Genomic DNA, 27,318 nt, shown 5'->3' with positions numbered 1-27,318 from the left:
TTTTCTGTATCCCGGGGGCTTTGTTGTATACTTAAGAGTACCCGGGATACTTTTAAGTAGTACCAGAGCCGACAATGGCCAATCGAACCTTAGTCGCTACAGTGTACCTATCAACGGCGATGACGATGAGCAGCAAGGCGGAAGACATGCAGATAAAGTAGTTGACGAAGCGGAGGATCTTGCATGCGGCCACCAGAGTGAATGTGAGTGGATTGCGGAGATTCACGAGGATGAACGGCATTCATACCACGCACGTAATGAGGTCGAGTGTGGCCAGGGTGAGGATGAACACGCGGTGGTTAGAGGACTTCATGCGGAACACGTACACGTAGAGCACGTGCAGGTTGCCGAATATCCCCGCCGTCATGAGCAGCGCCACGAATACAACCCCACCCACGTACTGTTTCGCCTCTTCGTGGTTAAGTCGCGCTAGAATCTCTTCATCAGTCTCCATACCGCTTAGCGGATACTGTTACAATATTATATTTTGTATTCGAGATATATTTGTATGTACTTGACAGTTCACCAGTTTTGGTCCATGTGTTTTATATTGTATACATAAAAATGTTTACTTCTAATATGTTTATATCCTGTTCACATTATCATAATTATTTATTGCACAAATCTCAGTTTGTTGAAGTATTTTCACTTATTGTAAACCATTTTATTGTGTTGCCTTTAATGTAAATCAGATTAAACATTCGTTAAACTGTTAGATCTGATAAAATACGAATTACAATCAATATTTTACGATGTCGAATGCTGTTAAAGAACCTGGTACGTCCTGACTCTAACTTAAAAACTGAAAATAAGTTTACATCGTTCATAAACTATATGCCATTTACAAAGAAGTTAACGCAGTGTAACGTCCGTGATTATTAATTGTGTAATTGTTTGCAAAAAGTCCTCACTGTCATCACTATAATATCTCGCAAAACACGATGCACAAGTTTCTCATAATTAATTGTCTACGCTAAACAAAAAACATATTTTATAATAAACTTAAACTGTTTTATTAATTTACAACGAGGAGCACACATTCCATCGTCATGACCGATCACGGAAGTCTTTCCTTTATTACCACACTTTACAGTCGCTGAAACATCATAGATAAGCAAATCAGCGATCTTGTTTAAATACAATTTATGCTTGAAATGGAGGAGAGTGTTTCATATCAATCACTGTAATATTCAGCTTATCAATGCTCTTGAATTAAGTTGTGTTCACGCGACCTCTATTGAACGCCTCAATCGTCCAAGTGGTCGTCTTACTTCCGTGTGCATTTTTTACTTTCGCTATGATCATAGTAACCAGTCCCGGACTTCCCATTAGGCATAGTAGGCAAGTGCCTTTGGGTCCCGCGACTTTTATGGGTCCCATGACGAAAGAATTGTTTTTACTTACGTCCTAAACTAATCGAATGACTTGACCGAGCCAAAGACATGTTTCGATTGGCACTTGACATTGTCTTACCAAGTGGAAATCATTAAGTATTTTAAACACCATATGCCCTCCCCCACCCCGTAAAACCAGTACATATAATTTGTTTCTTGTTGGTTAAATAATTGAAAAGTTGAATTAAAGGACATGTCACATTTTATGTCTTGCCAGCGTTTGCACTGGTAGACTTATTTAATGAAATCGACTTGGCACTGGCCTTCTATTAGTCACTTAGCTCACTATGGGCCTGGGGCGTGGCCCCAAAAGTTCGACTGCCTATGGGCCTCCGCTGGATTAATCTGGCACTGGGATCAACCATCTGTTATGCTCAGCTGCCTCTCCCATAAACTTGGTTGATATTCAGAACAACAATTGGCTAAACAAACACACATTAATTGGACAATTAAATCGTTACCGGTAATTTGAATTTGATTTTAAAATAGTCACACTTTTCAATTATTTCCCTAAACACTCAAAAATCGGAAAGGAGATTTAATTACTGATAGTCTATATTTTGTGACAAACTGATCAATAGATAAAACTATCCGCTATATCTAATTTAGTGCTTAGCGAGATTATTGGTCAAGAAAAAGATGCACTGTTGTCGCATCTCTGACAGACGAGATGTATTCACAATGTCCTCGCAACTCCCTTGCGGGAAAGGTTAAATTCATGATAGGCATATTTTGTTAGAGTATGTTCAAGCTTTTTTTTAAGTAAGATTAGGCAATGACAAATTGATGAGTGGTTCGACGGATTTCTGCCGAAAAGCTTCGGGACGAGCAAGCGCTATACGATTTTTTTTCACATTCCATGTTTGATATATTCAGCGGCGAGCACAAAGCGCACAATACAAATAATTGGGTAAATATTGTTCAGCATATCTGCCAAACTATGGACTGTTAAACAAGAATTAAACAATGCAGCAAATTAATCTGGGCTTAACCAGAAATAATAGAAAAAAACAGCAACCCCGCTTTACAAAATCGGATGCGGTGGAAAAGGAACAGGCGGGTGCTAGTCTTTCATTTTAAGAATATTTTTTATAGTTGAGAAAAGTGTAAACAAATTCAAATAAATGTGTAACGTTACGTTATGATGATAATTAAAGCCGTTTTCTGAAGAGAAACAGCAATCCAACAAGCGCATCTGTCAATCTGTAGGTAAGTGTCCAGACTAAACGCTGACCTTAAAGAAATTTCCCGGCGAGTATACCAGATGAAGAAAATCATGATGGCTCGTGTTTAGACAAATAAGTCACCATGCAACTTTCGTGTCAGCTCCTCGAATAAATGTCCATGAAAATGGTCCATGAGTGAGCGAATTCGAACAAAACTCTGCGTCGTACGCAGACGCTTCAAAACTATTTCATGGAGGTAACCTAAGCTTAGGTCACCTAAATAACTGATAATTGATGCTCTCCCTTGCAAAAGCTATGTCAGGAAACAGACTACCTTCAATATCGCCCTCCATTGTAAAAAAAGTTTTTTTTAACCTTATGCTTCATAACACAGCATACAGTATTTGCCTAATATTTGCTTCATCACCAAAAACAGTCAAGTTGCACTCACGTTACACCGTATATGGTTTGTTGTCAAGTTGCACACATTAAACCCTTTATGGTTTATTGTCAAGTTGCACGCACGTTACACCGTATATGATTTGCTGTCAAGTTGCACACATTACACCCGTAATGGCTTATTGTCAAATTGCACGCACGTTACACCGTATATGGTTTGTTGTCAAGTTGCACACATTACACCCTTTATGGTTTATTGTCAAGTTGCACGCACGTTACACCGTATATGGTTTGCTGTGAAGTAGCATTCAAGTTGCACGCAGGTAACAATGTATATGGTTTGCTGTCAAGTTGCACGCACGTTACACTGTATATGGTTTGCTGTCAAGTCACTTTCAAGTTGCACGCACGTTACACTGTTTATGGTTTGCTGACAAGTCACAGTCAAGTTACACTCACGTTACACCGTATATGGTTTGCTGTCAAGTCACGGTCAAGTTACACTCACGTTACATCGTTTATGGTTTGCTTTCAAGTCTGCGTGACTGTCTGAATGTCAGCTTTTTAAAAACATCTTTAAAAAGCATGATCATTTTAAAACAATGAAAGCAACTAACTTTATTTTTATGCCCCCGAAGGAGGGCATATAGTGATCGGACCGTCCGTCCGTCTGTCTGTCTGTCTGTCTGTCTTTCCGTCACACTTTGCGTTTAGGTTTCTGCGTTTAGGTTTCGAAAAAATGCTCACAACTTCTATGTCCCTTCACATAGCAAATTGATATTTGGCATGCATGTGTATCTCACGGATCTGCACATTTTGAGTGGTAAAAGGTCAAGGTCATCCTTCAAGGTCAAAGGTCAAAACAACAAAATCAAAGCGGGTCAGTAGGGGGCATTGTGTTTCTGACAAACACATCTCTTGTTTTATATTAAATTTACATAAATGCATAACTGTTATGTACAATTTTAAATACTTATATTGCCTTAAGGTGATAACCTATCAATAAACAAAAACATCATCCGAAGTATGACTGTATTTGTGCATAAGAACAACCAAATGGAGAGCAAGAAGAGTTCAACTTGCATATGAGCCGTGCATTGTGAAAAGGGGGTTAAATGCATTTGCGTAAAGTGTCGTCCCAAATTAGCCCGTGCAGTCTGCAGTATGCTAATCAGGGACAACACTTTCCGCCTAAACTGTATTTTTGCTAAGAATACACTTTCTTAAAACGAAAAATATCATACAAGCGGAAAGTGTCGTCCCTGATTAGCAGTATACCCACTTTTCACAGAGCACGGCTCATGTGTATAAACTCGATCCATTCAACATAAATCAGAGATTTGTTTTGTTAAAGCCCTTTATGTAAAAACATGCAACATTTTACAACACAACATTTCTGATAAACATTTTCCACAAATCTTATTTTACTAAGAAAAGAGAGTATGTCCGATAGATCAAGTCGAACAACTTTTGACTGGGAAAATTCCGGAAGGTCTCATCTGAAATCAAATAATCCTTATATTAAACATTTAAACTTGTGTAGATCTAGTTAAAACAGAAAAACTTTGCTTGATAATTCCACTGTATTGTTATGAAATGCCATCCTAGATCAGTAGTAGAGAAGACATACTTATGTCTATATACAGCCGCAGGTTGTTACCTGATATAGTGTACCACAAATATGTTCTTTCCATCTCAAAATACACATATACAGAGCTTTGTTTCATTACCAAAATGTTTGATTCTCTAGATAGATAGATTTATTTCAGTATATAAAAACATATGGCGTGGTAAACATACAACTACAAATGCAAATACCACAGAACAGCTGAAAGACTAGAGCTTAAAAGCAATTTGATAGCAATCAATTGGTAAAAAATACATAATTATTGCTTCTTTTTATATCATTTGTTAAAAATGTATAATTGATGAGTCAAATATTAATTACTATCATAATGTACCAGGGCATATACTCACATACCCATGATAGAACAAAAAAGGAATGGGAATTCCCTTATTTCCATTGTGGTCCTGGTGAATGATGACATGTCCTAGCAAGGCACAACAACATTGTTTTTAAAGATGGTAAACTTAGCAAATTAACATTTGAATAATAATACACATAATTTTAATAATAATAAACATCACAGGGAGATTACAGGCTTTATTAATAAAACTATAAACTATTTAAAATATTCTTTTTTACTGCAACCTTAAATGTCTGTAAGTTGGGGGAATCTTTTATGTCAATTGGTTAGCTGTTCCATAAAGAACATCCCTTATATGAGAAGGACTTTTTGCCAGAGCCTTTTACTTATGGGATACTGTAACATGACCCTTTGCTAAATCTGGTATTATGGTTATGAACAGTACTGGCTAGCACAAAATTCTCATTCAAGTAAGTAGGGGCAGAACCTGCATGAGTGTATTTTAAAAACATGTTTAAGAATAATTTGTTCTACTCTTTTTTCAACAGGTAACCAGCCCAACTGAAAAAAAGTATTCTTTCTTGATGTGACTTCTTTGATCTAGTCTTAAAATAAACCTAATGATCTTGTTCTGTGTAACCTGGAGTATGTTCTTTAGATTCTGAGAAATGCCATAATACCATATAGAACAGACATAATCAAAATGACACTGAATCAAGGACATAATTAGCATTTTTTAGTATTAAATGATACAAACGTTTGCTTTCTGTATAGGCACTTTGGTCTTGCATTTGCCTTCTTAATGACCGATGTAACCATACTTTCAAAACTTAAACATTGATCTAAAGTAGCACCCAAATATTTGACTGAGTCAGTGTGGTGTATGACTGTACCATTGCACGAAATATTAAGGTTAGATTCCTTCTTTAACTTAGGTTTCGAGCCAAATAAACTTGATTCTGTTTTACCCAGGTGTAAAGACAATTTATTGTCAACTAACCAGTTACTAACTCTTTCCAGATCCTGTGCTAATAAACACTCAATATCAAGTTTAGACTTGCCAGACACCAGTATAGCAGAATCATCGGCATATAATAAAAGCTTATTGTTTACAACTCCTGACATGTCATTCACATATATTAAAAATAGCCGAGGTCAGAGTATTGAGCTTTGAGGCACACCACAAGTAACATTTTTCAATGATGATTGTATACCATAAAACTGCAGTACATTGTTTACGACTAGATAAGTATGATTCGAACCATCTAATAACATCAGGGGAAACCCCTTTCATTTTCAGTTTATCAAAAAGTATAATATGGTCAACAGTATCGAAGGCTTTTTTCAAATCGAGTAGAACTATGCCAACATAATTACTTTTATCTAACACATTGAAAATTGAATATTGTACATTAACTTGACAGTTTATATTACACAATACTAAATAAAGATGCCTAAACTTAAACTAGTCCAAATGATTAATTCTTAATTGAAATGTGCCCATCGTTATTCGTCTTTGACTTTCTGTTTAAAGTCCCTCAATCTGCTCTTTTGGATAATTTCTTTGTCCGTATTCAACGTCCAATTTTCTGATTAAAGTAAAACATAAAGAATATTCTTAAAACAGAAACGTTCAATAATTACTTGAGAGTTGAATCTAGCATGACAGGTAACACCTATGAGTCAATCATCATTTATCTAGAAGTTAACAGTTTGTTACTAGCACCATTTCTAGCCTATATGTATTCAAACCCTCGATTAATTGACTCGTGTCTTTAACCTTTACCACTTAGATATTTATTTTGATGTGTCTGTAGTCCTTTAGGAAGTTACATTTAATTGAAGACCTTTCTTACTGCATTCAAGTTTTAAAGGCTTCATTTCCAACCCTTAGATACGGATGAGCAGCAAACAGCATAAAACCTGAACAGGTGTAAATGATCAATACCCGCAATCAGTTATTTATCATCACAAAACATGTAGATGTATTCCGTAATTCAAATAGAAATCTGTGTTATTATCAATAAATTACTTTTTTCTCATTGAGTTTGAAATGTCTGTTTCTGTCATTCGTGATTAAACATGTATCTTATTTTACGACTGCAACGATTAAACAACACATTACTTCAGTGAACTAGTTTAATGACACGATTCCAATATATTTTGCCTCCCATTAAACATCACAAAAATGTAATAGAATGCATAAAGTATCCACTAACAGATCTATTTAAGGTTCATGGGGGGATACAATTCATTAAAACTTCGCTTTGGGTTTTCTTCATTGAATGTGGTACAATATGGTCAAACTATATATCATTTTAAAGCTAAAGACGGATAGAATAACATAAACACATTTTTGACAGACAATATTTGTGTGCTTTATTCATATTTTGGTGTAAAACCAATACATTTTTACAATAATTTACAAAATCTTAATCTAAAGTTAGGAAGGATATGCACTACCTTAAGTTGAATAAATACAAAGTTATATACATATACAAGGTCAAGTTAGCAACATTTCACAGAAAATTATTGTCATAAAACATCAAATGAGTTTTTATTCAACTGCCTTTTTTGGATAAATATCCTAAACAAAGTTCTAAAAATAACTTAAACGTAACTACTTTTTAAAAATCCAGGTATGGTGGATAATAAGAGTCACAATTCTATTTCAAAGGCTTAACAATTTTGTTATTTACCTCTCAACCAAATTTCAAATTTTAAACCATCTCAAATCGAAATAGATTGCAGACGACATATACAATTGTAAAGGAATATAAAGAAATTGGCAAAACGATTGATTTTATATTTCGATTCCTTCTACCCATTTTGAAAGCGTGGCCATTGCTGTGATCCGTAGAAAAACGTGCAAAACAAATCGGTCGAAGCCACGTGCAGTGGTGAGAAAACCGGGTATGTGTATACACATACCTTAGAAAACACATACTTAGTTTGACAGTTGGGTGGCAACTTGTAAAACAACTATTAACATTAATCAGCAAGAGATCGTACTAAATAATAGAAATGACCACGTAGAGATATCATCACTTACCTTATTACAAACATTTTCCAGCTGAAAATTGTCCCCCACACGTCTTTTTTAGTTTATTTGTATTGTTTTTCTGGAGCCGAAGTGCATCTCACAAAATATCCATCCAACTTCCGTTGTTTTCACTTTCGTTATTAAAAACTCCATTTAAAGGAATTATTTCTACTTTAAGATTGTTAAAGCGATGTATTATTATATATTATCGATAGAATAGTATACCGTGATGAATTGAACAGAGTTACGTATCGATCTTTCTATCAGTCTGTAAGCGTACTATTTTATGCGCAATAATATATGTCGTGTGATTCGACAACGATTGTAAACATTGGTGAAATGCTTCTTACATAGTTATTCTTTTGAGTGTTTATGGGGTCTGATCGTGCAGTTTGCAAACATCAACGGAAAGATTACAATCCAATGCATTTGTCATCGTCAACCGTTTGGAATGTCAATTAGGCGATGAGTGAGTTTTTAGCATGTTTCATTCTATTTTATTAATTTAAAAATGGCTGCCCCCATGGTGATGAAATGACATGTGTTCTAGTTTTGATATTTCTAGATATGTAAACTTTTTTTACTATTTAAGCGTAACTTGCCCTCGTCAATGTCGATATTATTCACTAGTTATATAATTTTCCGCCGAAATACGTGGAATAAACATGATTCAGATTTTTGAAAATAATGTATATTTTAGTGTTAAAATCGCTTTGTATTTTGATTGATTGTGTGGATGTTATGATACGTTGATGTACAAAATTGGTAGCAGTTTGAAGTAAAAACATCCTTTAAAGCATATATGTAAACATTTTCCATGTGGCACTCTTCCTTTAGTCAAATTTGAGTTCAATGCTAGGGGTCCCACATTTTTCAAAATGAAGCCTCTACATGAACCTTAATATATTATACAAGAAAAACGTGGGATATAATGGCCGCAGCGTTAAACAGAAAAAACAGCCGGTGAAAACCACGAGCCCCGAAAGATAGGCTATTCACTCGTGGGAACCGGCTACTTGAAAAATATGTCTACCGGAGGTGGATGAGCACATGTTAATATTACAGACGTGAAGTAACGCCGTTATAGCAGAAACACTGCCTGCCAGAAATAACAAATGCTATTGCTCATCAAGCGACCAAACTAGGAAAAAACATATACTTGACTGGGCTAAACCTAGTTCTGCCAATCGCTTGACCATTGAGAATCGCTCTTGCGATCACACTTTTACATGACTCGTTTGATATCAATAATCGCTCCACTTGCAATCAAACTTTTACATGACTCTTTTAATATCAATACTCGCTACATTTGCGATCACACTTGTACATGACTCGTTTGATATCAATAATCGCTCCACATGCGATCACACTTTTACATGACTCTTTTAATATCAATAATCGCTCTACTTGCGATCACACTTGTACATGACTCGTTTGATATCAATAATCCCTCCACTTGCGATCACACTTTTACATGACTCTTTTAATATCAATAATCGCTCTACTTGCGATCACACTTGTACATGACTCGTTTGATATCAATAATCGCTACACTTGCGATCACACTTTTACATGACTCTTTTAATATCAATAATCGCTACACTTGCGATCACACTTTTACATGACTTTTTTAATATCAATAATCGTTCCACTTGCGATCACACTTTTACATGACTCGTTTGATATCAATAATCGCTACACTTGCGATCACACTTTTACATGACTCTTTTAATATCAATAATCGCTACACTTGCGATCACACTTTTACATGACTTTTTTAATATCAATAATCGCTCCACTTGCGATCACACTTTTACATGACTCGTTTGATATCAATACTCGCTACACTTGCGATCACACTTTTACATGACTCTTTTAATATCAATAATCGCTACAGTTGCGATCACACTTTTACATGACTCTTTTAATATCAATAATCGCTACACTTGCGATCACACTTTTAAAACCGGCGATACCACCTTTTCACACACTTACTCGTTCATTAAAATACCAATAATCGCTACAGTTGCGATCACATTTTTACATGACTCTTTTAATATCAATAATCGCTACACTTGCGATCACACTTTTACATGACTTTTTTAATATCAATAATCGCTCCACTTGCGATCACACTTTTACATGACTCTTTTGATATCAATACTCGCTACACTTGCGATCACACTTTTACATGACTCTTTTAATATCAATAATCGCTACAGTTGCGATCACACTTTTACATGACTCTTTTAATATCAATAATCGCTACAGTTGCGATCACATTTTTACATGACTCTTTTAATATCAATAATCGCTACACTTGCGATCACACTTTTACATTACTTTTTTAATATCAATACTCGCTACACTTGCGTTCACACTTTTACATGACTCTTTTAATATCAATAATCGCTACACTTGCGATCACACTTTTAAATGACTTTTTTAATATCAATAATCGCTCCACTTGCGATCACACTTTTACATGACTCGTTTGATATCAATACTCGCTACAATTGCGATCACACTTTTACATGACTCTTTTAATATCAATAATCGCTACAGTTGCGATCACACTTTTACATGACTCTTTTAACATCAATAATCGCTACACTTGCGATCATACTTTTAAAACCGGCGATACCACCTTTTCACATACTTACTCGTACATTAAAATACCAATAATCGCTACAGTTGCGATCACATTTTTACATGACTCTTTTAATATCAATAATCGCTACACTTGCGATCACACTTTTACATGACTCTTTTAATATCAATAATCGCTACACTTGCGATCACACTTTTACATGACTCTTTTAATATTAATAATCGCTACACTTGCGATCACACTTTTACATGACTCTTTTAATATCAATAATCGCTCCACTTGCGATCACACTTTTACATGACTCTTTTAATATCAATAATCACTCCACTTGCGATCACACTTTTACATGACTCTTTTAATATCCAAGTCCAAGTCCAAAATTTATTGCATAAACATTATACAATGTCAAAGCACAACAAATAATATCGACATGGAGAAGTACACAGTCAACAGAACATACAACAGAGTATTTAGCATCCCAGTGCTAACTATAGACAATAGTAAAACATTACACATATAGTAGTCGTTAATGAAAAGTGACATGAGTTTATAATAGTACAATGTATATAAAGAGTAAATTATTAAGTGTCTATTCTTAATTTCTCGGCATTATATATAAATTTGGCAATATTATATAAGCTGTTTCTGCATGTTGATTTAAGAAGGAATTCGAATTTATTTAGGGTAGGCCAGTGACAGTAATAAGGTTTAAAATATTTCCTTCTGAGCTCCTTATACATTGGGCAAACAAGTAAAAAATGGTATTCTGTTTCAATTTGGTTCATGTTACAGGATCTGCAGGTTCTTTCATTCAGGGGCATATTAGTGTATCTACCAGTTTCAATAGCAAGTTTGTGTGAGGATGTTCTAAACCTTGCAAGAGCAAATCTGTATTTCTTTTCATGAAGTTTTTGCAAATATGGCTCTAATTTGAGTTCTTGTTTAACGAGAGAATATGTTTTAAGTTTAGATGATGAGTTTACGTCGAAATGCCAGGTTTGATGATAACTATCTATAATTCGTCTTTTAACAATTTCCAGAGTGGTTAAATCTAAATTTTCTGTATTCCAAATTTCCCCAAAACCGTTTGTTTCGAGGCATTCCCTAATATTTGATACCCAATTGTTTTTGTCGTGAATTCTGTTTCTTAGCGTATCTCTCTTTAGCATGTTATACACTTTTTTTACGATATGATCGTTATGTAAATTAATCAATGTGTACCAGTATTTCAGCGCATTAATTTGGCGACATACATGGAAAGGGATCCTACCGAGTTCTCCGTACAGTGCGGATGAGTTTGTAGATTTTTTAACTCCAAGAAGTGATCTCAAAAATTTAGTATGGATTAATTCAATTTCTTTTGCTTGATGGAAGCCCCATATCTCAGAGCAAAAATTTAGGATTGGGGTAACAAGGGAGTCAAATAATTTTATTCTTTGCTGGGTTGGTAAATCAATTGCATCAAATATCTGAAATAATTTACTTAATGAAAACGATGCGTGTTGTGCGATCAATTTTTGGGATCTGTAAAAGTTACCATTTTTGAACAAATTTATACCAAAGTATTTGAACGAACTTACAGTTTCGACTAAGGTATTGTATGTATATAACTCAAATGTTGTTGCCCTTCCTCTTTCAAATACCATAGCTTTGGTTTTTGAGACATTAATTTTCAGCCCCCATGTGTTGCAATAATTTTCTACATCTTTTAACATAATTCTTAGTGTTTCTGGTGATTTGGCGAACAATACCATATCATCTGCATATAATAAAAGAAATAATTTCAGAGTATCAATACATACAATTCCTGGGAGGTTATTATGGAAAACATTATTTATAATATCATTTATAAAAAACATGGCTAACAGTGGAGAGCTGGGGTCTCCCTGTTTGACACCGATTGAACAGTCAAAAAATGCAGAAAGTGAATTTTTATAACGTACACATGATTTTACACAGTTGTACATAGCTTTTAATGCGTTCACAAAGTGACCGCTTACATTTTCTGTTAAAAGCTTTTGCCATAGCATGTTATGATCAATACGGTCAAAAAATTGTTGGTAATCTACAAATACACAATACAATTTTTCTTTTTCGCTAAGAACTTTTGTAATAATTGAATGTAACATGAATATACAATCAGAAATTGATTTTCCTTTTTGAAATCCAAATTGATTAGGTATTAATGTATCATGTTGTGTGGACCAGTTTTTTAATCGATTCAAGAGTATTTGAGAGTATATTTTTCCAAGTATGTTAATTAATGTGATACCTCTGTAATTTTTGGGGTCATTTGCATCACCTTTCTTAAAAATAGGTGTAATGATTCCTTTACCCCATGACTCTGGATACTCGTGAGTAAAGAATATACGGTTGTATAACGTTTTTAGAAACGGGATTATAATATCAATACTTGATTTAAACATTTCTGCTGTAAGTTCATCTATACCAGGACTCTTATTGTTGTTTTGAGCGTTTACCGCAGAACGTATTTCTAACTCGGATATTTCTACGTCCAATAAATTATCAAATATATCGTTTATATTTATAATCTGATATTCACGATTGTTATCGGATGGTAAAAGCTCACCGAGCATTTCCCTAAAGTGATTATAAAGATCGTCGGTTGTAAGCGAATCAGCCGAATCAACCTTTTTTGTTGAACAATTTCTAATTGATTTCCAGAAGGAGCGCGGATTAGTTTTGGCGAGATTGTTAATGTTGAAACCTTCTTTTTTCTTAAATGTAGCGCGAACTTTTCTTTTTGTTTTATTGTATTTTGACCTCGCAAGTACTAAATTTTTTCTATTTTCTATCGTTTTATCCCTGCAGTAAATATTGCGCAGCCTTTTAAAATTATTTCTTTCATCATAACATTCCTTATTGAACCATTTTTGCTTTTTTGGTTTCGCTGTGCTAGAATTCGCGCAGTTTATCGGCTTTCCGAATATGGGTTTTACCGTAGCTATAAATATATATATATATCAATATTCGCTACACTTGCGATCACACTTTTACATGACTCTTTTAATATCAATAATCGCTACACTTGCGATCACACTTTTACATGACTCTTTTAATGTCAATAATCGCTTCACTTGCGATCACACTTTTAAAACCAGCGATACCACCTTTTCACATACTTACTCGGACATTAAAATACCAATAATCGCCCAACCAGCGATTTGACACCTCATCGTTTTTCCCCTACGGGTATTGCTTTTATTTTTTAAGCTTGAATTTTAATAACTTGGAATAACCTGAAAGAACTAGGTTGATATACTACGCATGTAGCCCAGAGTCCATTCCAGCAAATGTGTTGAGTCATTGTCGCTAAGGTTAGCTCGGAGAGATAAATGTTATATAATAAATGCGCATGCCCATCCGACCCCCGGCAAACAAAATTTTCCGTCACAATAAATTTCACAAATGTATCCCCCACAAATTCTGGATTAGCCCTTTAACAGAACTTTAAGATGACGTCGCAAATGCAATCCAAATACAATTCGAGGCTAAATTCCGACAGATGAACACCATCGCTCCGAAAAAACCCTGGCGTCGCGGAATCGATCGCCGCGCCCAGCCGATCCCAGCGATTGATGCGCTTTCGCTTCATGTCGATCACCTGGTCCGAACTATCAGCGCTGTTCCAAGTTAGTCGGCGTAAAATACCAATCCACACAAAAACCGGAATCTAGAAGGGCGGCCCGAAGATAGTTTAATTCTCGGTTAATGGTGTTCTTTAGTTTAATCACCGACATATATTGGCAAGATCGTTACCACCAAGGTTGATAACAAGAAATGTCCGGTGCTTTATTTAACAGCACGTTCGATTCGACTGCATGCCGGAACTGCGCCCATGTCATTCCGCGCATTCCTCACCAACCAATTTGTTTGCCGTCGGGGGTTCTCAAGTCGCTCTTGCCTGTCTGTAAGGCGCGAACGCCGGCCCAATATGGGATCAAGTCCCCGATTACCCATATATCTGAAAAAATAAAAAACTTGCTTTCAAAGAATATTCCGATAATCTATGGAATATACGCGTTATATGTCCCCGACGATCAACGCCCCATCCGCTTGATGGCGGTTGGCTGTTGTTCGTTTTAGTATGATGATTATTTTGCTGACCAGACAAAAGGCACTTTGATAAAACAGATGCGAATTGATTCCTAGTGACTGGGCGACCATCGACATGGCAAAAACGCGGGCCGAAGCTATGGGGTCGCACTGCGAGATAGTCTGTAATCGACCGAACGGGTCACAATGCAGATTCCGGCTCGTATGGGATCCTGATTGTTACCGGAATACCGCGGTGATTTGTTTTATGTTTCCTGAGTGTGACAAGTATGGCGTGTTTATCCCCCGTGACCCTAACGTCAGCTATTTGCAACTGATTACTGCATGTTGCTGTTGCTACCAATTCACTGACTCGTAACAGACCGAAATAAGCCAGAGCAAACATAGAATAGAATAGTGCGAGCTCGAAGTCATTATAACACAATTTCGCTAATTGCGAGATAATAACCGGCAGCACCTTCCGAGTGATTGCTGCCCGCGTATCAAGCGTTTGTCCTGATCGAGATCAGCACTCAAGCATTTTCTTCACTACAGCAATGTTACTTATATCGTATCAGCATATATATTTATGAATATGACTCAACCCGGAAATGTAGCTCTTGATAGATTTAGGTGATAGACCCTGTTCAAAACAGTAGGCTACTCAGAGAACGACAAGTTGTTGATCCGCGGGCCAGTTGCTGCTTAGACTATACGCCGAGCGAAAATTGTTGAAAACGCTGCAAGCGGTATTGTACGAACGCCAAGAATTTACCGACATACTATTGAACATTAACTCCTCTGCTGTATGGTCAAGACGTTCCACAGATGGGCCGGAAACGGTGTCGGCACTGGGTCGCTTCCGGTGCCGGCTCTCTGAATTTGCTTATCTGAAATCGAGACAACGCATCGCAAAATACGTTTCGGTAACCGGGGACGTGGCTGGCGCGAACGATAACATTTTTTTCCAATCACTTTAAGGTGAGAGTACGAATTATATTCATGAACATATCGGACTTTGAAGTCGGCTTGTTTAATATATAAACAACAGCTGCATTGTCACAATGAAACATTAACTTTGTATTTTTCAAATAATCGCCCCAGAGAAACAGTGCAACAACAAAAGGATATAATTTAAGAACAGTTAGATCCTTAGTTACGCCTTTTTGTCTCCATAACTCAGGCTAACGAGCGTTGCACCAGTGACCTTAAAAACAAATCCCAAGACCAAAACCACAAGCGCTGTCTGTAAACAAGTGAGTGTTGCAATTGGAAATCCAGTGTCTGTCCAGTGCCTAACTCTAACCCTGAACATCGACACTCCGTTGTAATTGTACAAAAATGCCAACAACATTTTAAGGTTTGGCCTAACAGCTCGCGTTATACGTATGCGGTGGTATGCTTTTGATATGCCGCACGTGGTGTTAATAAATATCTTACTAAACGGACGGCCGATTGGAATCGCCCTGCAAACGAAGTTAAGGGAACCTATAAGTGATTGCATTTGCTTTAAAGTAATTTTCTGTTTGTTAACAATACAATTAATTTTCTCCTCCAACTCCAGAATTTTATTTTAGGAATGCGTACCAGTAATTTCGCCGAATCAAATTCCAAGCCTAAATATATGATAATTTCACTGGGGCCTTCTGCTTTCTCAACTGCTAACGGCACGTTTAACTCTTGCATACAATTGATAAATGTGTTCATAGCTTGGCGACAATCTAACTCTTATGTATCGCCTCCCAGGAAATCGTCTAAATAGTGTATGAGCCTGCCAGACGACATTTTACTCTTAACGCAGAATTTCAAGAACGATGAAAACTTCTCAAATGTTGTGCGACTGACTGAAACACCGAATGGTAAGCCTTTTTCACGTAATACATGCCATTACAATGTATGCCTAGTATTTCAAAATCTTCTCGCCGAACCGGAAGAAATGCGTTTTTAAGATCCATTTTGAAAAGTGTACAGTATTGGCCTAAATCTTGAACCATGTGAACCGCACCATCGAAATTTGTGTACTGAGCGGACGAGCATGTTTTATCAGTGAAATCGTTAACTGAGTGTCCATCCGGAAAAGAAAGGTGGTGAATCATCCTCAATTCGCCTGATGTCTTTTTTGGGACCAAGCCTATGGGGGAGACCATAAAATTAGTGAAAGGTTGTTCGGTGTAAGGTTCCGCAATCCTCCCCGCCAAGATCGCATTATTAATCTTATCTTGAATAATTTCTGCATTCGCAATAGCAGACGGTAAGTTCTTACTTAATCGACGGACTCTAGGGCCGCTATAATACATTGAAAAACCATTAATAAAACCATTTAAAAGCTCTATGCGGTCTTTCAAATTAAACGGCATTAAGTGTTCGCTTAATATTTTGATATTCACTGGCGATGTTGCGAGATTAACAAGGTCATGGTAACAAGAGAAAATAGCGCCAGGTTTAGAACCTATTTGGTGTGCCGCGGTTATTCCCGCGCCATCGGGGCCGAAACCGAAAACGGGTCACCACCCCGGCGCCGTTAGGGCGGGGTCGCAAATGACAATCAATGACAGGATGTGGCGAACCGCATTCTGAGGATGTGTTCGCAAACCCACAGTTAGACCACGCGCAGTGACCCTCGTTGTAATGGTGACACGAGTTGTTGAACTTTTGCGCTAAACGCCGTAATTCGTGCGACTGACCTATATTCAGAGATTGCCCCAGATTATTTGCCAAATCAAGACTTAATGTTTCAACAGATTGCCCACTAACACCGCACCCTCTTCGTTGTGTGTATTGAGAGGAACAATTTTTGAAGCACGTCTCCTCAAAATCTATAATGACTTCCTTAATCGGGTTGAAGGAATCTGTTATTTTCTCCAATGTTTCCTCAAGAGTTTCCGCTTGCTTTCTTTTTCTGCCGTGAGGCATTTCCGAAGATTACTCGAGATAAAAATTGTACAAGTTTTTTGGCGATCTGAACGCAAGCACAGGTGGTTAGCGTGTGGCTATGATATTAAGATGGTGATTTAAGGTAAAGATTTCAGTCATAAATACGGTCTGATCTATGTTAACTGGGTCACACGAGTTGTGTATCGTGTTATTTCTCAATTATATATATATATATTGTTTATTGATAACCTTTATAAATAAAATATGCAAAAAATATTTAAAAATCGGTAATAATCACCTTTGATGAGCCTTTAAGAGTTCTTAGACATTCCAAGTTGCCAACCATAAATATCCCCCCCCCCCTCATTTTTGATGAGTCTATGCAAATAAACTGCAATATTTCCGTCCTTCCTTCCTGACTGCCGGCAGTTCACCCAAACCTAACCTTGATATTTGGACTAAAGTAATCCACAGTGCCTGTTCTTGAAAACATTCAGTAGATAAACCATTTTGTTGAACACAAGCACCATTTGCTACAACTCTTTTATACATACTCATGTGATAATACCCTATCCACCCATTTTACACTGTCTCACCTTGATCTTGGTCTACTCGGGACTTCATTTTAATTTAAAATATTATACGAAACTTAAATAATTTGAAGGGGCTATTTCTTTTTAAATTGGTTTTAAAGTTGTGTCCAGCACCTATGCCCCTTCAAAAAAGAGTTCTGAAATAGTTGGTACTTGAAAGTTGAAAATCACTAATACACTTGTCATGCAGCCTTGACATTGGTCATTACATCAACCTTATATAACTAATAAGCATGTAATATGCTTTATCTTAATTAAAAAGATTACTGTTTATTCTGGAACTCTTACTACATCAAGGTTGATATTTACACCTTTTTTGCTTATAATAGTTTCCAGTCCAACTGTAGCACGCAACATCTGTGAAATTGACCTGATTATCACATGAAGTTTAAATTGACTGACCAACACCAAGTTGAAGCCACAAATGGGGCGCGTGTTTGTTCATCGAAAACGTTGTATATCTTTATTTTTATGACTATGATGCAGAGCAAGGAGAACAACCTTTTATCTTTTTTCTTTCAATAAATATTCAAGTTTTAACCCTTTCCATAAGCTATGTTGTCACTATTGCAGCTGTACGAGGCAGCTGTGACGTCCCGTCCAGACTCCTACGGGGCGGCTCAGTTTGTTCCCTTCAATGCCAGTCTTGTCTATGGGCACAAGCTAATCTTCATGGCTCCTGAGCTGCCAGATATTATCAGGTGAGCTTCTCACATTTTGTGTATGTAGTCCAACCATGGCCCTGACTTGTGACACTTTGGGAAGCGACTTGTTTATATATCAGATTGTAAGAGAAACATATCAAGGTTCGATCATTATTTCGGGAGCATTCTTTAGATCTCTGCCAAAGAAACCAAAGTACTGGTTCTACCCAGGAGACATCCCGGAGACCGTTTGAAAGCATTTGGCTTTTGATGCAATTGAGCTGAAATATATATGTTTAAAGCAATCTGTCATATCTTCTTAATTTTTTTTATTTCCGATAAATTATTTTTGTTGTCTACCTGTGTTTGCATACAATTTTAACAATCCTTAAGAAAGAATTCAGATAAATATTCTTTAATTCGTTGAAAATAATAAGTTTAAATATTTGATGATTGATTTGATTTTCCAGGAAGTTTATGACAAGATGTGAGAACAAACAGATTTGACCATGTGATAGAAAATAGAGCATAAGAACAAACAGATTTGACCATGATATAGGAAATTGAATGAATGTATTTGCTCAGGAATTTGGTAATATTTTTGTTTTAATATTTCAATGTTGTTGTTTTTCTTGTTTAATAATCAATAGTTTAATTTCTTTTAATAAGCTGGCTGATATTTGCCTGTCTATATATTTTGATTTTACCATCATTGAAACAAGTTTTTTAGCATATCAATGGCATACCAGTAATTTTTTATGTTTTTAATTCAGTCAATACTTGTCAGGTAAGATTCTACAATATATATGCTTGTCAAACATGATACATCTAATGAGTATTACCATTTTTATATCACAATATAGATCTGTTATTGTGTGTGTCTAATGTATATAATATGAAGAGCAAATGTTTGATGTAATCGTTGATAAAAATGGAAGTTATTTTACAACTTTTTTGTTCTATATTTTAATGACAATAATACTGGATTATGCACAAAATAAGATGTTATATTCATGTATTTATCAAGTTGTTGAAACATGAATTTCGTGTAAACCTTTATAAATGTGAATGCAAAAACAATGCATGTATAGTTATTTTCATTAATTTATATTTTTCTTTTATAAGCACATGTCCATCTGTCATTCTTTATTTTCCGTTTTTACTTATTGTTGGTTATACATTTGCAGGCCCCCCCCCCCTCCCAACACACCACAAAGTGGTATGCATTAAGCATTGCACTTGTCCGTCCATCCTATGTCCCTAAGTTATATTTTGAATTTTTTTTTGAACTGGATTGATCTTTCTCATATTTATACAGTTTAATGACCTGAATGTGTAAGCTATCTTAAAAAAATAATTGGGCTGCAAAGTGTTTTGGCAAAATTATGGCCATTAGTGTCTCTTAAATTACTTTGCAAATTTCTGAGTCGAATGACCATAATGTATAGTGGATTGTAACGAAAGGAATTTTAGCAGTAACCGGCTCTGGCAGAATTATGGTACTTTGTCTGTTTTTCCACAATAGAATATATAGTCTCGAAATTTTGTAATTTGAACACCTCTTTTACTACTCGATGGATCTTGCTCAAACTTAAACAGTTGAATGATCTTAATGTTTAGATGATAATAAAGAAAGGAATTGTTGCTGCAACACGTTTTGACAGAACTATGGCCCCTTGTTGTTTTTTTACCTTTTTTCTCTATATAACAGAGGCATTATTGTGTGTTAAAATTCCTTCTTAAAAACATGTACCGGTACTGGGTGAATCTGGCTCTCACTTTCACTGTCGAATTACCTAATTATGTGTAGAGGATTGTGTAGAAATGAATTTTGAATGTGACCAGTTTTAGCTGAGTTATGACCTTTTTTGTAGGGGGCTTCAGTTTCTTTAACTTATTTTAGTGTTTTTCACAGGAAGTTACATGCCAGACGTCCCGATCTCGGCGGGACAGTCCCGCTTTTGGGCCCTTTGTCCCGGCGTCCCGATATGAGATGATTTGTGCCGACATTCGTAAAAAACGAAAATTCGCTATTCAAGCTCTGTTTCGCTAACACTTACCACCGCTAATCTCTTTATTGCCCCCAATTAACAATCCGATTCTACTTCTCGGGTGTACCAGTGTTGTTTATGACACCTTATCAGCGATTTATCGGCTAATTATTGATTTTATCAGGCATTCACACCATGGTGGTCTTCAAGATAGTGGTCGCTTATTGCTATCGATAGTTGTATTATAATGAAATAAATGTTGAAAATGTGTTTGTTTTTGTCTTTGTTTGAAACGGTTTACAAAACAATTGTTTTGTAAAATTAACTCTATTTCATTAATGAGTCTTTTACATTCAATGTTTAGTTCCAAAATAGCGGGATAATCTGAATGTGCAATATACCAATATACAGCCGCGCATTCCGTGTCAAGCTGATGTAACTGTTCGGTAGATAGTTTACTGTAATCCGTACTTTCAGTGTACTGGATAGCCTCCCCTGCGTTAATGTCAATCGTGATACATCGGCTATCTCGGATTCCTCCGTAAGATAGGCCTCGTGGCTAACGGTCGCCATATTGCCTTGTATTACTACTTTACTACCCAAAAGGTTGTCAGTCTATTGTTATGAGGCTGTATACGATGCGCGTTGAACTAGCGCCAAACTTTTTACCGAAACTTTGATATTAATAGCACTATATACGTTCATTTGTGTTGCATTTTGACCTATTATCCAAGTGATTTACTTTTCCATTATTATTTAATCACCCTATCATCCAATTTTTAAGATGAAATTACGGTGTTTACAAAACCAACCAAACCGAAAGTGAAACTGGATGCATTACGTTTCGCGATGTAAACATTAAATATTTGTTCAGTTTGAGGAAGCGAATCGATAATAGACGTTGGAATATGTATGCAATACAGACTATCATTGCCGATTGTAGTACTGGCTAAAAATACCTTTTATGACAGGTCATGTATAGAACGTTAATCAAAGAGTGACCATAAATCACTACAAATGTCTGGGTTGTTCATTAATATAATAAATAATGCACGTTTCTGATCTAATTGCCTGTATCTAGTTGTAATTACCATGATATTGATAAAATTAAAACGTTTTTTTCATAAATTAACATTACATGTTTTATTTTTATCATTTAGGGAATATATAATTATCATCATTAAATATTCTGAAAATGATCTAAATTATCATGATTACTTTACAGTAGAATTTTTAAATTTTACTCATTATTTTTTATGAATTTGCACATTTGCTTGATTCAAAATAAAATGTATTAAGAAGGGTTTCAGTTGTTAGTTTTAACCCATTTTTAGTTCGATTAAATTTAAAGTACTAACTACGTACATGTATGTGGAATGCTCTTGAGTTCTTTTCCTGGGCCTAGAACCAGTACTTGGGTGTCTCTTGGAGATTTCTTAAGAATGCTGCCACACTGGGGATAAACCAGTGACCTCCAGATCATTAGGTGGACACCACATCCATTACACATCAGCGACCTTTAATTAGTAAATTACTTTAGTATTGCAGCATTATATAATGTAATGTTGCTACATATTTTTGGAACATGATTAATGTGCAGTACTAAATAAATCTAAATGCATACAATTTTAATTGTGTATATTGTGTGATTATTAGTTACAAATTCCCTTTTTACAGGTATACTGGATTATGAAAGACTGATAAACATAAAATTGACAACTCATCTCCCCAACGATACTGTGTGTGGCTCATTCTCAGAACAAACCCATAGTCAGTGAGAAAACTACAGTGTAAAAAGACCACTTGATTGTGACAATTATGGCTGACCAAGCAAATGTTATCATTTAAAATAAAGAAAACTTCCAGTTCAATATACATTTTATACCAATTATGACATTGGCCAACACAGAAAATAATTATAAGGTTGATTTTCCCAAAATTGACTGTTACAATTGGATACTGTTTTAAGCTTCACTCTACTTTGTCTGAAAATAAAAGTCCTAAATGATGTAATAGAAACATACATATTTAATTTTTAGTTTTACAAGGATATATATATATATATATATACATATATTATAATATCTTTTTATCGATGGTCAATCAATTTAAGTTTAATTAATATATACATACACATTTTATACATGTGTATGCTTTGATTTTTTTCTATTGAAGCCAAATTAATATCCCATTAGATAGATAGATAATATCACAGCAGTATTCCTAGTTTGTCTGCAAGTACTGCAGAAATCATGGATTATTATTTTACTGAGTCAGCCTTAATCTTTATATTATAATTGTTAAAACAGATTAAGATGTGCATTATACAATTGAGGATGCATCAAGATTAAAAAATGGTACATGTATAAATTAATAAAGAATCAATAACAATCAGAAACTGTGCATTTTTTCAGTATTGTGTGAAAGGATTTGAAATAATTATGTGTTTTTGAAATATGATTTATGTGAATTTGAATAAATATATATAATTTAGTGATTTTCTCAGACAAAACTGTTAATTACATACTAAAGTATTCAGAATTTATTATTGTAATATTCATTCGAATTTTTAAGTATAAAAAGCACTTTTCCCTGGCATTTGTATTTATAGTAATTGCATATTTTATAATTCTGACAGCATTTATAAACTGTGTTCATGCAAGCATGAACACGGTTTCATTTTTTGAGAATTTAAACAAGAGGGCCATGATGGCCCTGTATCGCTCCACTGCTGAAAAAAGGCTGAAACAAATATCTCTGCATGTGCAAATACTTAAATATAGGCCCTATTTTAGCACATGTACACATTTGTGACCTTCTGGGCTGGGTCAAATTTAACCCCAGGGGCATAATTTGAGCAAACTTTGTAGAGGACTACTATATCTCACTACATACAAAATGTGGTAGCCCTAGGTCCTAGAGTTAAGGACAAGAATATTTTAAAAGTTTTCACAAAATAAGCAAGATATAAGCGTATATAATGTTCAATTTTGTGACATGCGGGTCAGGATCAAATTTGACCCAAAGGGCATAATTTGAACAAACTTGGTAGAGGACTATAAGATGTTACTGCATACCAAATTTGGTAGCCATAGTCCAAATGGTTTTCGACAAGAAGATTTTTAAAGATTTCACAAAATAGGCGCTTTAAAAGCGTTTATTCAATAATGTGACCCCCCGGGGCAGGGTCAAAGTTGACCCCAGAGGCATTATTTGAACAAATTTGGTAGAGGTTTATTAGATGTCACTACATACCAAATTTGGTAGCCCTAGGCCCAATGGTTATGGACAACAAGATTTTTAAAGTTTTCACAAAATAGGCCCCATATAAGTGTTCAGTTTTGTGACCCCGGGCAGGGTCAAATTTGACCCAAGGGGCATAATTTGAACAAACTTGGCAGAGAACTATAACATGTCACTACATACTAAATTTGGTAGCCCTTTGCCATGGTTAAGGACAAGAAGAGTTTTAAAATTTTCACAAAATAGACATTATATAAGCATATAATTGATTTTGTGGCCCCCGGAGCAGGGTCAAATTTGACCCCTGGGGCATAATTTGAACAAACTAAGTAGAGGACTATACAATGTCACTACATACCAAATTGTGTAGGCCTAATGGTTATGGACAAGATTTTTTTAAGTTATCACAAAATAGGCATTATATAAGCATATGTTCAATTTTGTGACCCCAGGGGCAGGGTCAAATTTGACCCTAGGGATTAATTTTGAACAAATTTGGTGGAGGACTATTAAATGTCACTATATACCAAATTTGATAGCCCTAGGCCGGATTGTTATGGACAAGAATTTTTTTGAAGTTTTCACAAAATAGGCCTTATATAAGCATATGTTGTGACCCTCGGGGCAGGTTCAAACTTAACCTCAGGGGCATAATTTGAACAAACTTGGTAGAGGACTATAAGATGCCACTACATACCAAATTTGGTAGCCCTAGGCCCAATGGTTATGGACGAGAAGATTTGTAAAGTTTTCACAAAATATACCCTATATAAGCATATGTTCAATTTTGTGACCCCCGGGGCAGGGTCAAATTTGACCCCAGGGATATAATTTGAACAAATTTGGTAGAGGACTATTAGATGTCTTTACATACCAAATTTGATAGCCCTAGGCCCAATGGTTATGGACGGGAGATTTTGAAAGTTTTCACAAAATAGGCCTTATTTAAGCAAATTTTCAATTTTGTGACCCCCAGGGCAGAGTCAAATTTGACCCCAGGGGCATAATTTGAACAAATTTGAAAGAAGTTCACCCCAGGAACATTCCTAAGAAATTTCATCAGAATTGGACCAGTAGTTTAGGAGAAGATGTTTAAAGGAAAAGTTTATGCATGGATGCACGATGGACACAGGACCTTTGGCCAGTGGAGCTAAAAATCAAATTAAACATTTAGTTTTGATGTAAAATCAGTTTTTATATGCAAGTGTCTATTTCACTTATAAATTAAAACAGCATATAATTCATTATTGAAAAGATTATTCCAAGCTTGATGTCATATTTCAACTTTGCATAGTGTAGTTAATTGAACATTGTATTGAACTGTATGGGCAGCTATATTTTTTAATTTATGTATGTTGTATTATACAAAATGCATTATTTCTACCACAAGTAGACCATATAAGACCTACTGCTACTAAATAGGCACTGGTATGAATTTGACACTATTTTTGATGCTCATACAAAACTTTAATTATTACTACACTTTAGTATATTAAATATTTTCAAGTTTGTGTTCAACATTTTTTGCAAAAGAAAAGAGTGTCTTAATGCATTTGAAAATATACTTAAAACAAACTAAAAATGCATTTTAACATACCTTTTTCCTGGTAAAGTGTATTTGGGATGATAAAAAATACACTTGAAAAGTATTAATGCTGGAAAATGCAGAAAAAATACATTTGTTTCTGTTAGAAGTGTGTCTTGTCTGCATTTTTAAGTGTATTAAATGCACATCAAATGCAGATAAATACAATGCCAATACTGTTACATGTATTGTAATGGACATAAAATGCACTTGTTCTTGTAATTAAATGCTTTAGTGAATTGAAATAACCTTTTATAACGTTTTAACAATTAATAATACCTTTTTATATAAATTTTCTTTTGAAATGTGACACTTAAATGATTTTTGCACCACTAGTAAGAGATATAATTTGTGCTCATAATGCTTTATCATTACACTATATAATATCATTTGTTGTATGAAAAATTACCCGTAAAATTCATGTGAAAGCTCAAGAGATCAATAGCAGCGTGCTATACCCTGCTCCTGTTTACATGACTTGATGGTAATTAGTCCCCAATTCTACATGGCTAAGGGAATATTAATGTGCAGATTTGACAAATAAGTCTTAACTGGGATCCAATAGGCAGACTTTCATATTACTTGTATTTAATTTAAATCATGATCTGAATTGCTCTTTGGCAAATCTTTGTTGGTCACAGTATTCAACTGAATTTTGTTCACTTTGTAGTGATTATATTTTCTATATTGATCAGACAACATCTTTCTTCAAAAGTTTAACATGATTGCTTGGTTAATTTAGAAACTAGATCAATGCATCATAACATAAAATGAAAAAATGTGTAATAGTAAAAATGGCAGCAAAAAAGCACTAGATTATCTGCCTTAAATCTGAGACGATATGTTGATGTATTGGAATTTCTCATAAATAATGTGTTCCATAGTTGTATAATTGTATAGTCGCATGCATGAGTGGTGTCAATGTCACAATACCAATTAAAGCCTATAATTTACTAAAACAATTTGAAGTTTGATGTGTGTTTTTTCAAAGACCTATAGATAACATGTTATCTATAGGTCTTTGGTTTTTTTCAAGATCTGTTATATATAATTATATATACATGTATATATATATTGTTGAAAAGTTAACATGCAATAAGTTTACTGTAATTAAGTGACAAATAGTTTTACTGATTTGGTTGCATGCATATATGCAGATATATCATGGTTTGTGCAGAGGACAGTAGCAAAAACAAGAGCTGTCTCTGTAGGATGACATACGCCCCTGATAAACGCTTTAATAGAAGTTATGAGCATTTTTCAAAACCTAAACGCCGACCCTAAGTTCAAGGACCAAGGGGTCAAAATTTGTGTGTGTATGGGAAGGCCTTGTCCATATACACATGCCTACCAAATACATCTGAAGCGACATAGAAGTTATGAGCATTTTTTCGAAACCTAAATGCAAAGTGTGACGGATAGACAGACGGGCAGTGCGATCACAATATGCCCTCCTTCGGGGGCATAAAAATGTGTTTCACATTGTTTTGGTAAATTAGTAATGTAGTTAAAAGAACAGAATCATCAATTATAAAGTTATTGATTATAAAGTGTTGCTGGCATATTTGATGCATTCATCTAGCTATAAGAAGGTCCCTGTTTTATCCCCACTGGCACCGAGTGAGGGTTCTCAAAATCTTTAAACAATATGAATAACTACATATAGGGTCGAGAGCCTTGTTGATATGGGGGCTAAACACCTGAAATCAAAGCGACCCAGGTTAAAGGCCGAGGCCAAATAAATAAACCAGAGGCTGCATGAGCCTGCTATACTCTGAACAAGTATTGTTT

General features: G+C 35.3%; 2 protein-coding genes across 4 annotated transcripts in view; one reads left to right on the top strand and one right to left on the bottom strand.

Moving 5' to 3' along the window:
* Positions 1-19,258, top strand: part of LOC127874725 (lysophosphatidylserine lipase ABHD12-like) — a 43,303-nt gene extending 24,045 nt beyond the window's left edge. The window contains exon 13 of the transcript XR_008047065.1: positions 19,236-19,258. The gene's annotated coding sequence lies outside the window, so the exon portion shown is untranslated. The remainder of the gene's footprint in view (positions 1-19,235) is intronic.
* Positions 1-27,318, bottom strand: part of LOC127874724 (trace amine-associated receptor 4-like) — a 122,047-nt gene that overhangs the window by 2,686 nt on the left and 92,043 nt on the right. The window contains exon 1 of one of the 3 annotated variants that reach the window (XM_052419268.1): positions 108-300. The exons of the other annotated variants lie outside the window; for them this stretch is intronic. Within the exon in view, the coding sequence (XP_052275228.1) occupies positions 108-241 (134 nt within the window). The 5' untranslated portion in view covers positions 242-300. Of the gene's footprint in view, positions 1-107; positions 301-27,318 lie in introns of those variants that run through there. 3 annotated transcript variants of the gene reach the window in all.

Source organism: Dreissena polymorpha, chromosome 3, assembly GCF_020536995.1.
Source record: "Dreissena polymorpha isolate Duluth1 chromosome 3, UMN_Dpol_1.0, whole genome shotgun sequence".
Classification (NCBI taxonomy): domain Eukaryota; kingdom Metazoa; phylum Mollusca; class Bivalvia; order Myida; family Dreissenidae; genus Dreissena; species Dreissena polymorpha.
Note: the sequence above shows the minus strand (reverse complement) of the source record. Positions and strands in the feature narration are given on the sequence as shown.